This window comes from Microplitis demolitor, chromosome 4 (assembly GCF_026212275.2).
Source record: "Microplitis demolitor isolate Queensland-Clemson2020A chromosome 4, iyMicDemo2.1a, whole genome shotgun sequence".
Taxonomy (NCBI): domain Eukaryota; kingdom Metazoa; phylum Arthropoda; class Insecta; order Hymenoptera; family Braconidae; genus Microplitis; species Microplitis demolitor.
In genome coordinates this window covers 2,116,624-2,130,432 of record NC_068548.1, presented here as the reverse complement: position 1 = coordinate 2,130,432, position 13,809 = coordinate 2,116,624, and the positions used below count along the sequence as shown (strand labels likewise).

Sequence of the window (13,809 nt, the reverse complement as noted above, 5' to 3'; positions counted from 1 at the left end):
AATCTATGAAATATCAGAAATTCCGACTATCGAATGCCCCTTCTCTATCGGAGAATAAACTACACGCATGCGCTCTTATATGCTATGAATATATCCACATACAAATATATGACATCGGGTGGGGGACAGCGAAGTTCGTAGTGGGGGTTACGACTGAGGGGAAGTTCCGAGTTAATAGAATTCGACTATCAAAAAATGTCAAAGCTAAATGAACATAAAAATAAAATTGTATATAGCTGTATTCCAGTGATATCGCTGCGCCTGCAAAAAATATAAGATTCAATCATTTCTGCGAAAAATATTACATCGTTTGAAAAAATTTTGAAACTTTTTCAGTGCTATCATTATTTTAAATTTTTTTAGGTTATGCTTAAAAGATAGAACACTATTACATGCCCTTTCAATTTTTAACAGTATATTGACTATTATTTTGATATTTCATCGATAGAGCTTGTAGTATAAAGAAAAACAAAGTTATACGCGTCACGATAACGTCATTGGGTCGTGATGACATACAGAATAATGTTAAGTCATTAAAACATAAGATTTGTTAACAATAGAATAATCCGAATTTTCGACAATTTATTCGGACTTTGATACTATCATGCATTCGAAAACAGAAAAGATAAGTGAATATTGTCATAGCGACAAATATATTCCATATGACATGTATTTAAGTCAATATGCGATTGATAGATATATTACACATATTATACTACTTAGGTAGAATGCTCTTAATGATCAGTAATCGTTGAAAAAATTAGCCTTCAGTGTTTCACCATCGACAAAATGGACTTCACTAATGCTTCCATTGGTGAAAAACGAAACAATGATAGTATCAATGTTACTGAAAAGTGTAATTTCAAACGTCAGTGTTATGACCCTATTGCGATAGAAAAATCACACCATCAACTATACCCTAGCGTTAATAATACACCTTTACCCATTGAGGAAGCTCAAGACGTAGGTAATGACGACTACTCCCGAGAAAAAGGCGCATTTCAAGCTTCTGAGAAAAATATCTTGCAACATTACAATACAGCAAATAATGCTAATGTGGCTTCACAAATGACTTCATTTTATAATAAATTTGAATCATATCATATAACTAACATCAATAAATATCAAGGCAGTAAAATAGTGTTATATGATGCACTTAACAAAAAAAATTTATATTTTGACTCTAACGTGCCATTTTCTCTGGAGAACTTTCAGGATCTTTTCCATTTAAGTGGACATGCTTTATATCTTGATTTGACTAGAAATTACGTGACAATGTTAACATTGGTTCTAGAATGCTTACCGTGTAAGACAAACACATGTGCATCAAAAATGACCAGTAGCCAGTACGCTTCATACTTAGACGATATTTTGCTTAATCTATGGAAGGAAATAAATTCACATTTAGATCTATCGTCTATAAACTTACAAGAAAATGTGGTCGCATGTTTTCGAGACAATGGATGTAGTGTTCATATTTATATAAATGTATCAGTATCGATAAACGTATATGAACACATTATCAATGTTCTCAATAAATCAAAATCGGATTATATGAAGCCCATACTTAAACGGTATGAAATAAGCCATGTTTCTCGCGTACCATTACCATATTCAACAGATCACGATGGGCATATATACAATTTGTCGCTTCAAGGAAACCATGAGCTGTACAATATCGACATTATTCCATCTGCAGTAGATTACATTGATTTTGAGATGCAATTAACGAATGACTTTAATATAGGAAAGGATATAATTCTTGCTAAGATAGTATTTAATCATCATGGCGGATTGACACAACAGTTATATCATGATGAAATTTCTCAAGAGTGGGACATAACAGATAACATGGAGATGGAAGTGGTCTATGTAATTGCAATACTAAAAGACTGTGAGCCATCAGTTGATAGTGATGATGGCATACCAAAATTATGCCCCGTGTTCAATACCGCAGCATGTGAAATACCTGCGTTCATTCGGAGCCATCGAAATTTTATACTAGAAAGCAACAATCGTAACTTTCAGCAATTTGTCCAGAATTTATTACAGGAAAATTACAACAAATGCTATCGAAATGCGAATTCCCATCAGCACCCTTTGTACCATGTTCATGTCGACGCAACAGAGTTAGAACGCCATATTTTACTGACTCTCGACAGCATTGGAAGAAATATTGCTAGACATGTTTATCAAATAGAAACACCCATAACTGATACGTTCTCATCAAACGAACAGACGAAAATAAGCCCAGGAAATAGCGTTAACTTCCGGGGAGTCCATCGGTACTTGAGTTACTTAGTTCAGTTTTGCCACGAGCCAGATAATTCAGCTGGCTACGCTTTCTATGTTTTAGTACTGTCGGTAATGTATACAACGCAAAAGCTTATGATTAACGCAGAAAACCAACAAGTCATTTTTGCAATGATTAGACGCGCAATTACTTTGTATGACTCTTATGATAATCGGCAGTTGCTTTGGATCCTTGACTCTTTGATAAAAATAGATTGTATGGCTGAGTTAGGTCGTATCTTTCCCGAGCCATTACGAATATTGAAGCAACTAGCGACCTCTGTATTCATGCGCCGTCGAGTTGAATCCCGGCTGGTTAACGACGCACTTATTTCAGCCCCAAGTGATATTAGTCGCGAGCGTATAAAAAATCCAAACAAAACAAGTAGTTTAGTTTCAAGTACATCAATTAGCTATGATGTGTTACTTTTCGACGAACTATGCCGCTTATATTTGCACGATGAATTACCTTTGTACAAACATTTGACGGACCTTATGTTGGAAGAAATCGTAACAACTATTTTTCGTCGTTACTTAATACTCTTTTATCGCAACGTTATGAACAATAACGTAATGTACATCTATAAAGACCCATTATACATCGAATACAAAATGTCTAATTTCGTTAGTGATACAACAGCTAACAGCAAATTACGATTCATGTACGACAAGTTACAGATGTATATAATCCCAATATTTGCAAATAAAAACTCATCAATAACAGAGTCTAAGTGTCGAAATTTGGCTATGAAGATTATAAAAAACGCCTGGTATAATTACGTCAACGAACATATTCCTGTGAAAAATGTCCATTTTGGTAAATATCGTTACTTTGTGTGTACACTGCGTGGTGTATTTAATAACATAACCGGTCTGTACATGAGTGGAATACCACAGCTATATTTTGAAAACGCAAGCAGTTTTTGTATTTTGCCGCCAATAGGAATAAGCGACACTCATAATAATAGATACGACAATTACAGTCAGAATACTGCGAACTATGAAAAGACTAATTTCGATAAGACCGCCGGTAATAATAATGAGCATAGCGATAGTAGTAATGAAAATATCGATAGTAATAATAGCAGTTTGAATATAATGGCCACTGTAAATAACGTTAACGGACATAATTATCAAACACAATTGCGCATTATCAATGACGAGCTGATAATTAGAATCGACAATTGGAAAAAGCTAATCCATGTATACTTAACATCACAAGACCAATTGTTCTATTTGTCAGTAATGGTTCCAGGTTTGCTAAAAATAGGAGAATCTGTATTCGATAAGCAAACCCGTTTACTCGCAATTAATACTATTACTGATCGGATACTCAAAGACAGAAGTTCAAAAAATGAAGACGAATTATTCTACTTGTTACCAGTTATGCAGTATCACTGTATTGACTGCAATTCAATAATGGCCATAGCACGTTGTATAGATTCGTTGATAAATGAAAAGAACTTTGTAGTAACGACATCTTCATTGAGCAACGTCTTCAACAATCTTTATAAAAGTGATTTGAACAATTTGTACAAAGCTATTGGGGGTAAGCGCGATAGTCAATTTGACTATGAAATTTATACGAACCCGAATGATCTCTTTGATAATATCATTAATGGGTTCACATATCACCCGCATAAACGTTTATTTTCGGTCGCATTCGTGTGGTCTCTCATGGAATATTATAACTCTGATGAGGACATTATTCGTGTTAAATTTGACATAACGCGACGTTCTCGAAATATTCAATTAATGAGAGAAAGCATCATGTCATCAAAAGAAAAAAAACTGTCTGTTACATTACAAGGTGATCCATTTGGTTTGACAAAGCAGAAATTTGATTTGAGTCAGTTTACCTGCGAAACAAATGAAAATTTTCGTCGAGCTTTTAACATAACGTTTCAAAGACTGCCATCAAATGACGATTCCGAAAAGGCTGATTCAGAGAAAAGAGCTACTGGGTCTAATAGTCATGTCAAACGGAATAAGAAGTCGACAATAAATGAGCCTGTGCAGCTACTAGACATTTGTATGTATAATGCGTTATTAAGCATATCGATAATATTCCGTTTCGATACCAAGACCATAACGGACTATTTAGAACACTGCGCACTACTGTTTCAACCATTCAACAATTGCCGGAAGTTCACGTTGTATTACGGTGAGCCACGATGCGGAAAGTCATTCCTAGCCAATTTGATAATTCGTGCAGCGGAACCTAGTGTATTTAATGTACTATCCGACCTTGCGACAGCAGCGACCGCAGCATCGCCTTCACCGGATCTGATAAAGGCCTTTCAGTCATACGTTGTTTGCATCAAAGAAGTGCGTCGATTAGAAGAATCACTGCTCAAAACAATAACCGGTGAAGATCATATGGACCAACGGGATTTGTACAAAGGCTACCAAAAACTTACCCCAATTTGCTTCATATTTGGGTGTTCAAATCAGATTCCGCAGATCGAAGCTGATGAAGCGATCAAAGACCGACTTTCAATATTCAATTTTACGAATCGTATTGAACCGTGTTATAATTTCCGCGAGGTTATTGATGACAATCAATTACTTTTATACATAAATGAATGCACTATTCAACCGTCTATTGAAGAATTGGCAACTTCGATCGGACTTTACAATTCGATATATGCAACATTTTGTTTAACGCGAAATAAATTCGGGCTGGTGATACCGACGATAAAAAATCACTCGTCGCTTCAAATTATGAAAAAGTTTCTGATTCATAACAGTCTCATGTACTATATAATGGATCTCTGTGGAATAGAAGTTGTTACTGGGTATTCGATTAAAATGGACGACTTGAAATATCGAGTTGAACGCGCTATTGAGAAATCAAAGAGAGCAACGAGAAACAATTACCAATTGAACGATTTCATAAGTGACTTCAGCCAACATTTTCGAAAACTGTGTAATCGAAATGACTATTCTAATAATGATGTGTCGATTGAATATATCGGCGTTGGGTTACCACCAACAAATGCTAGTCATGTTAATTTGATAGAGTCAGTATTTGGTAAAATATGCGGGAATATTAGTGAACTATTGTCCGAAAATGAACATTGCAGTATATCTATTCCTCAAATGCGAGACTTGATCATTCGCGAAGTCAGTAAGGCAACTAATGCAATAACTGATCGTAAGATGGAATATGCAACGAGGATTTTACTTAAAATTAAGAATGCGTATTATAAGTTTTACAATACCAATGAACAACGTTTTGATCGTCTCCAAATCATAACCAGTGAGTAATGTATACTATATTTCTAGAAAAAAAAGTAATGATAGATTTTTGTGGTTGTATGAAAAAATGTTTAATACTCCTTCGCAGAATTTATTCATTCTTATAGAAGCTTTAGAATTTGCGAGAATTTATTCATTTTTATTAGATGTTTTCGGACTGGTTGAAAAAAAACTTTTAATTTTTAAGTTTCGAAACACATGTGTGTGTATGAATACATAGTTTTCTGCATTACAGCGTTATTTACGAGAATTAGTAACGGTATATTTTTTATTATTTTTCACCGCTAATACACAAACAATAGATGTCATTCTTAACATATAGAGAAACTTTTACCACATATTCAATCAGAAACTAATAACAGAATCTTTATCAAAGATTTCATAAATGTAAGTAGCTCCAAACCAGAAGACCAACATTACAACACATGTATGTAATACTAATATGTAACAGGCATAATGTTTAAGTTTCGTTTGCAGCCTAGCAATAAGTATAAAGATGTATTTTTTTATGATAATGCAAATAAACTTTATATAAAAAAAAAAAAAGTAGTAATCGGCATGGTCTGGGTTCGATTCCTGCTTCAGACTATGATTATTTTTCTGAATTTATCTATAAAGTGTTGATTACCCTGCTTAAAAATATTGATTGAAAAGAATTTAAAATGATGAAATTCGAATTCTTTTCAATAGTTTTAATTCTTTTGTTTGTATATATAGATATGCAGGCTCTATAAATTTACCGCTTCTCAATTCTTTTCAATCAGTATTTTTAACCAGGGTAAGAAAGTTCCTTTCTCCTTTTCAATTCCTTCCTATCCTTACTTTCCTGCTTTCTTCCCTGATTAAACAAAACGATTTACTAACATGAGGAATGTATATCTATATAGTATTAAAATTGAATCGTTTTGAATTTTTTTGAATCATTTCTGCGCGGGTCTGAATGATTTAATTCCAAAATTTCTGTAATTGTTTTCATAAAACGTAACAAGACATCCCCCTATTGTAGTAAACATTTCTCACTTGTTAATTTTTGAATTTATTTAAATTTTTTAATTATAAACAAAATGCCGCCAAAAAAATTTTCAAAACCATTTCTTCTTTATCGATTACTGCTTCGCCATTTAAAAAAATAAATTTTATAAAATTTAGGCTTTACAAATATTAAAATATTAATTTTCATAGCAAACACTATTAATTTCAAATGATTAAATTTTTGAATTATTAAAAAATAATAATTTTTATTTTGGAAGATGTAAATATTCAATCTAGGGGAAAATTAATTACCAATTAGTGGAAAAACAATAGAGATATTTGGCAACTCTGTTTTAATATCCTGAATATACGTATAGTTGTAGTGTTCACATAAACAAATAACACGCAATTAATGAGTAAATAAACGTTTAGTTAATTAATAAATCCCATAAAAAATACTCATAAAAATAGTATTGAAAAATCTGGTAATTTTTATTTACAAAACAGTGAGTTTTTTCTTTGTGATTTTAATTTAATCTCTCAATACTCATTTACAATTAAAATAACCTTTTTTTTTCATATCCGGAAGTTATACAATTAATAATTATTGAATTTTTTTCTACTAATTAATTACAAAAAAAAAAAAACTAAAAATAGCACATGTAGAAAATTGAAAAAACTGAAGGTGCAATTTTTTGAAAAAAAATTCAAAAATTATTTAGTATTAGTGTAAAGATAGCAGACACTTAAAAATTTTTTAAATTTTTAATAAAAATTCAAAAATGCACACTTAGATAATTAAAATATCAGGCGCGCTTTTTTAAATTTAATTATTTATTAAAAATTTATAAATTGTCATATATCTGCTACATTGAAAATTTTCTATGTTTTTTTAAACAATTAAATTGAAACAAAAAAAAAAATAAAACTAAAAATATACACATGTAGAAAATTTAAAAAACTGTAAATGCATTTTTTAAATTTTTCAAAAAAATCAAATTATTAGACGCGGCTAATTTTAGTATTTTTAAAATCGTCAGTTACATTCCCGCTGAAGACTTCTGTATCATTTTTTCTATTAAAATCAAATGTATGTCAAAAATTTATATATTTTTCATTCCAGATAATTGAATTATTGTAAATTTATAGTCAATTTAAAATTAAAGCACTGTCATAAAATGACCAAATCAACGCAAAATAAAATAATTACTCACGACTTCTTGTTAAAAATAGAAGATAATTATGATGAATGGCTGGATTCCCATCGCATCATATTATTAGATTCAGATTCATGTGGAGAATTTTATATTTCAGTAAAATTGGGTAAATTGAGTAGTTTGGATGTCAAAATAACAAAAACTTTCGATAAATCAGCGATGGCAATTATTGAGTTACAAACAAACGGAATGTTCTGTCACATAAAAGATGTTCCTGATTGGAAAGAGTCTTGTAATTTTAATATCGACTTCCCGTACTATTACTTGCAATACTCAAATGCTGAACGAAATGATAATTTTAAATATTACCTGAGTATTAAATGCAAAATCACCTGGTTTGGATTCAAAGACGAATTGATGGCAACAAATTTGTATCGAGATATGAAACAATTTCTCATAAATATCGAATGCAGTGACGTCGTTGTGCTAATAAAGCACCGAGAATTTCCGTGTCATAAAAAAATTTTAGTATCACAAAGTCCAGTTTTCAAGTCAATGCTGATGACGACTACGAACAAGTTCAGAAAAAAATATATCAGATTACCGAAAATTGATTCGGAAACAGCAGAAGAATTATTTCTGTTTTTGTACACTGGAAAAGTCGACAAAGCTAATGACGATTTTGAACTAGCGGTCAAATTGTTTGATGTCGCGAAAGATTATCAGATATCCTGTTTGATTAATTTATGCGGATTATTACTCAGTAATAAAATAACGAGAGAAAATGTACTGGATTTGCTAAAATTAGTTGAAGACCAGAAAGAAGACGATGTATTTATTTTACAACAACGCGCGATTGCGTTTATTTGGAACAATCGCAGAGAAATTCTAACTTTGGATAATTTTAAAGAGTCGTGTAAATTCATACCCCAGTCATTATTTAAAATCATTGAAAAAGTCATTGACTAAAACTCAGATTAATTTAAAATTTCTCAATGTTTTTTTTTTTTTACATATTTTATAATTATTTGTAATCGGTTTTTGATCAAATATCTACACAAAAAAAAGGATTTCTTAAGGCGAATAAAAATTTTTTTGTGCCAAGAAATTATTTTCTTCTGTGCAGTACAAAATACAATTTTTAAATTCACGTAATTTCTATATTTAAAAAAAATAAATAACAAAATATTAATTACGGGGTTAATTAAATATTTAACTGAGTACTAGATACATAATTATCAATTATTGTTTACTTTAGCACTATGATAAGATAGAAAATGGGTACAAAAGTACTTAGAATATTAAAAAAGTTTAAATGATTCTGAATTTTTTATAATGACAATGAATAATTATTTTATTTAAATAAATAGATTTATGTACAATACTGTACTTTTGTTTTATCAAAATATATATATATATATATATATATATATATATATATATATATATATATATATATATATATATATATATATATATATATAATATAACTTATGCATTTGATAAAAATACATGAGTAAAAACTTTAATACATCATGATTACGAATCAGCAGTCATGAATTATAGAGGCTTAGAATTTCGTATAAGAAATTAACTAATAAATATTTAAATATTTAAAACTCAGTATTGATTTTTTTGTGATTTACTTAATTATAATTGCCAACGTATTAATAACTAAAAATATGTGATAATTAAAATTATATCGTTTAATTAAATAAGCAATTAAAAAAAATGACTGATTAAAAATGAGAAATTTTTTTAATTTTTCAAGATTTGATTAACAAGTAATTAATAATTCTACTAATTAAAGTCATGTATGAAGATAAATAATTACGTAATATCATTAATTGCATTGTAATAAAAATTTTCTTTTTTTTATAAATTAATGTTTAGTTTTATTTTTACCCGAAATTAAATTTCCATTAGCGCTTAGATTTTTTTTTTTTTGAGATTTTTAATTTTCTGCTGAATTTTTTACCGCCAAATTTAAAGGGATACTGAAGACTCATATAAATAAAATTAATTAATTGAAATAATTAAATTTAAAATGGCACGTACTGATTTTTCAATCTAAAAAATCCAAAAATTGTTAATTATCTACTAATTTTGGAATAATATATATCCCTAAATTTATAGGGATATTTTAATTACAGTTAATTAATGATATTTATTTACTGATAACTTCACAAAATTGCCACGTGGCCTTTTTTGAACAATGGCCTAGAAGTAATAGAAGAGAACCTCAGTTCATACTGTAGTCTGCATCAAAGTTCGTAGTCTCTTTGCCAATTATTCTTTTCTAGTTAATTTCTAGATAATTCTAGTTAATTAATAAATCAATTAATAAACAAAAGTCAATAAATAAAATGTAAGTATATTAATTTTAAAAAATTCGCAGTCAGAAATTAAACGTAAGTGAAAGTACCAGGCATCAAAATTTTGGAATTTTGATTGCAATCTAAAGTTTCCTCCAAGTAGTTTACTAGTTTATTTAAAATAAATTTTTTTCATGTCTGCTGCTTTCAGTTTCCTACGAAACGACATTCAAAAATTAATTAATATTCTTTTCTTTTTATTTTACAGACTGTAAGTTTTGAATTATTCAGCTACATTTAAAAAAGTATCAGTTCGCTTTTAAATATTTAAAATATTTTTAAAAACCGGCCTATCAATGCAAGTCAAAAAGACAATTCGTAGTATTCCTATAAAATTAATTAAAAAAAATGAATGGGCAAAATCACAATACTTTCCATTGAAGAACGTAGTTCCCTTTCTGGAGTTTAATGTCTGTGCGATAATAAATGCTGAGAATAAATTGTCGATAAAAGTAGTAAAGCACAATCTAAAACCAGCGACTGCAGTAATTGAACTACAAGTAGCAAAAAAAGATTGGATGATAACAGATTTTAAGAATTGGACTGAAGAATGCTGTTTTGACAACGTTCCTATTCCTTCGCATTATGTGAATTGTGATAAATGTTCAAGAATTTACCGAGCAAATATTTGCAAATTTTGCGGGTATAATTTAAAAGTTTTATGTACGATAACTTGGTATGGATTTAATGACGAGTACGAGACGGCAGATGTGTCACTAGATATAAATAAGTATTTGAAACCAGACAGACATCTATTCAGTGACGTAATTGTCAAAGTAGGCGACAAGAAATTTCGAGCGCACAAAATAATTTTGGCAGCGCGCAGTCCAGTTTTTGAAAAAACGTTATCAATAGATATGAGAGAACTCAAAGAAGATTGTATGACTCTGCCTGATGAATGTATACAAGTCGCTGAAGAATTAATGCAATTTTTGTATGAGGGGAAATTGGGCTCATCGAAAACGAATGTTGATGCCTGCATTTTAATGCTGAAAATAGCGAAGACATATGAAATAAACGCACTGGAAATTGTGTGTGAGAAAATTTTAGGTAACAAAGTAAACATGGGTAATGTGGTTCAGTTATTAGAAGTCGCTCATGTGTATAATGCACCTATTTTAAAAGAACGTGTGACTTCATTTATTTTAATGAATCGTGCGAAAGTAATTCCTTCGAGTGATTACGTTGATTTGTCTCAACGACACCCAGAGATAATGACCGCAATAATTAAAAAATTGGCCCTAGTTTCTTGAAACTTTTATTATTGATATAAAAGTTACTGACGAATAGATTAGATTTATAAGAAAATAGTTTTAATAATTGACTGGGTCTGTTTGATTTAAATTTAATTAATTTATTCATTTATTTGTTTGAAATTTATAAACTATTTTACGACGGCTACACTTAGACTTAATGACAAAGTCTATGTAATTTATTATAGCAGCGGTAAAAACAACTTTTAAAAAATTTAAAAGCGCAAAATAACTTTTAATTACTTGCATTTTTCTGAGTTTCTTTAAAATTAATTGTTTAAAAAATCAAACGAAGTAGATCGTAAGATTTCTTTTTTTATAAAATGATAGCCATATGTTCGCGATTTTTATTCTAGTTGTTATTTGAAAATAAAGTAATTTTGGCGCGAAAAATTGTCAGAAATTTCTTTTTATAAATAAAAATTAATGATTGTGAGTAATTAATTAAATAAATAATTGTAAGCAATAAATTATTGTTAGAGCATAAGAAATAAATAAGGAACAATTTTTTAAAAAATAATAAAAAAAAACTTACATTTTAAACACTTGTGATTAATTAATTTTGCTTCTTCCAAAAATTTCATTATTCATATTCAAATATACTAATTTGAATTATCCACACAAACACTAATATTAATTACTCAATTTATGAACCACAGTTTGTAGTTTAAAAACAAAAAAAAACTAAATTCAGGCTGCATTTGGAAGTGCTGTAGCTCTAGCTTTGGTTACATGGCAACAATAGGCTAGAGCTATAGCTAGAGGATTTCCGGATGCACCCAGACTAAAAAATATACTCGAAATTTTTTATTTTTATTAATAATTTATTAATTATTATCATTACGCGGTAAATTTAAATATTTGAAAAATAATATATTGGAAATGAGAAAAATTAAAAATCGTGTCAAAACAAAATGGCGGCGATGATAGAAAAATATTTAAAATATTTAAAAAAAAACACTTGAGTGTTTGAACAAACCTTGGCGGAGAAATAATATGCAGAAGGGTGTCCTAATACACTTGGAGATTTGAATTAAATTGCTCCAAGTGTATTCCAGCTAAAAAACGTCACTTAACTGCTATTTCCCACCAGACGATGCCAGATGATTTTGCTCAGGAACGAGGAAGTTATCAGCATCAGCAATTCGCAACACCTTACACTCGAACTGAACACTTGACACTTTACACCAGCACTGAACACTTAACTACACCACAAGTACTTTGCACAATTTAAATTAATAAAAGATAAATTTAACAATCACTGCACAATTTTACACGACTTAACTGCAATACTGTGTTTTAATTCAAACGTAAAGAAGACGCTGGACTACTACTGCCATTGTCGAGATACTGACTGCCGCTATCGAACCGTCAGTTGAAACAAAGGAATCGATTTTGCGATTCATCGACCGCTCCTGCTTAGCAAAAATTTGAATGCCGAATACAGCGACGCGTAGTGGCGCCAACATGGCGTCAAATTTAATAATTTTATTAAAAATAGTTTGTATCAAACGGAAATGATCTAGCTCAAGCTCTTGCTATATGGCAACGTTTGACTAAAAACCTACAAACAAATTTTAATAAAATTATTAAATTTGAATTTTGAAATTTCGCGTCAAGTTTGTGCCACTACGCGTCGCTGTATTCGGCGTTCAAATTTTTGCTAAGTGGGGGCGGTCGATGAATCGCAAAATCGATTCCTTTGTTTCAACTGACGGTTCGATAGCGGCAGTCAGTATCTCGACAATGGCAGTAGTAGTCCAGCGTCTTCTTTACGTTTGAATTAAAACACAGTATTGCAGTTAAGTCGTGTAAAATTGTGCAGTGATTGTTAAATTTATCTTTTATTAATTTAAATTCTGCAAAGTATCTGTAGTGTAGTTAAGTATTCAGTGCTAGTGTAAAGTGGCAAGTGTTCAGTTCGAGTGTAAGGTGTTGCGAATTGCTGATGCTGATAACTTCCTCGTTCCTGAGCAAAATCATCTGGCATCGTCTGGTGGGAAATAGCAGTTAAGTGACGTTTTTTAGCTGGAATACACTTGGAGCAATTTAATTCAAATCTCCAAGTGTATTAGGACACCCTTCTGCATATTATTTCTCCGCCAAGGTTTGTTCAAACACTCAAGTGTTTTTTTTTAAATATTTTAAATATTTTTCTATCATCGCCGCCATTTTGTTTTGACACGATTTTTAATTTTTCTCATTTCCAATATATTATTTTTCAAATATTTAAATTTACAAACACACATACGCGCGCGCGCGGACATCTGAAAATAGTTAGAATAGCTTCCCAGGACCTCAAAACTTTGAGATCTGATAAAAACTTGATTTTCAAAAACTGAATCGGAACGAAGTTCCTTATGTTTAAAAATTTTTAATTTTCATAGCGGGAAGTTAAAAAAAGTAATAATCTATTGAATATTGAATTAAATATTTATATTTATAAATATTTCAACGCAACATCATATTATTCTATCTAATTATTATTATTATGTTTTT

The 13,809-nt window shown here is 30.3% G+C and overlaps 3 protein-coding genes across 3 annotated transcripts; all 3 read left to right on the top strand.

Annotated features, from left to right (window-relative positions):
- The first annotated feature begins 742 nt into the window (after nt 1-742).
- Helicase (putative viral DNA helicase and primase) lies at nt 743-5,976 on the top strand. The gene has a single exon (NM_001414867.1). The coding sequence runs from the start codon at nt 790-792 to the stop codon at nt 5,560-5,562; it is 4,773 nt and encodes a 1,590-aa protein (NP_001401796.1). The 5' UTR covers nt 743-789; the 3' UTR covers nt 5,563-5,976.
- Nucleotides 5,977-6,907: 931 nt separating this feature from the next.
- LOC103570316 (TD and POZ domain-containing protein 1) lies at nt 6,908-8,953 on the top strand. The gene is made up of 2 exons (XM_008548020.3): nt 6,908-7,031; nt 7,649-8,953. The coding sequence occupies exon 2, from the start codon at nt 7,704-7,706 to the stop codon at nt 8,649-8,651; it is 948 nt and encodes a 315-aa protein (XP_008546242.1). The 5' UTR covers nt 6,908-7,031; nt 7,649-7,703; the 3' UTR covers nt 8,652-8,953.
- A 937-nt stretch (nt 8,954-9,890) lies between these two features.
- Nucleotides 9,891-11,803, top strand: LOC103570318 (TD and POZ domain-containing protein 4). The gene is made up of 2 exons (XM_008548022.3): nt 9,891-10,050; nt 10,266-11,803. Exon 2 carries the CDS (start codon nt 10,354-10,356, stop codon nt 11,308-11,310), a length of 957 nt encoding a protein of 318 aa, XP_008546244.1. The 5' UTR covers nt 9,891-10,050; nt 10,266-10,353; the 3' UTR covers nt 11,311-11,803.
- Nucleotides 11,804-13,809: the final 2,006 nt, after the last annotated feature.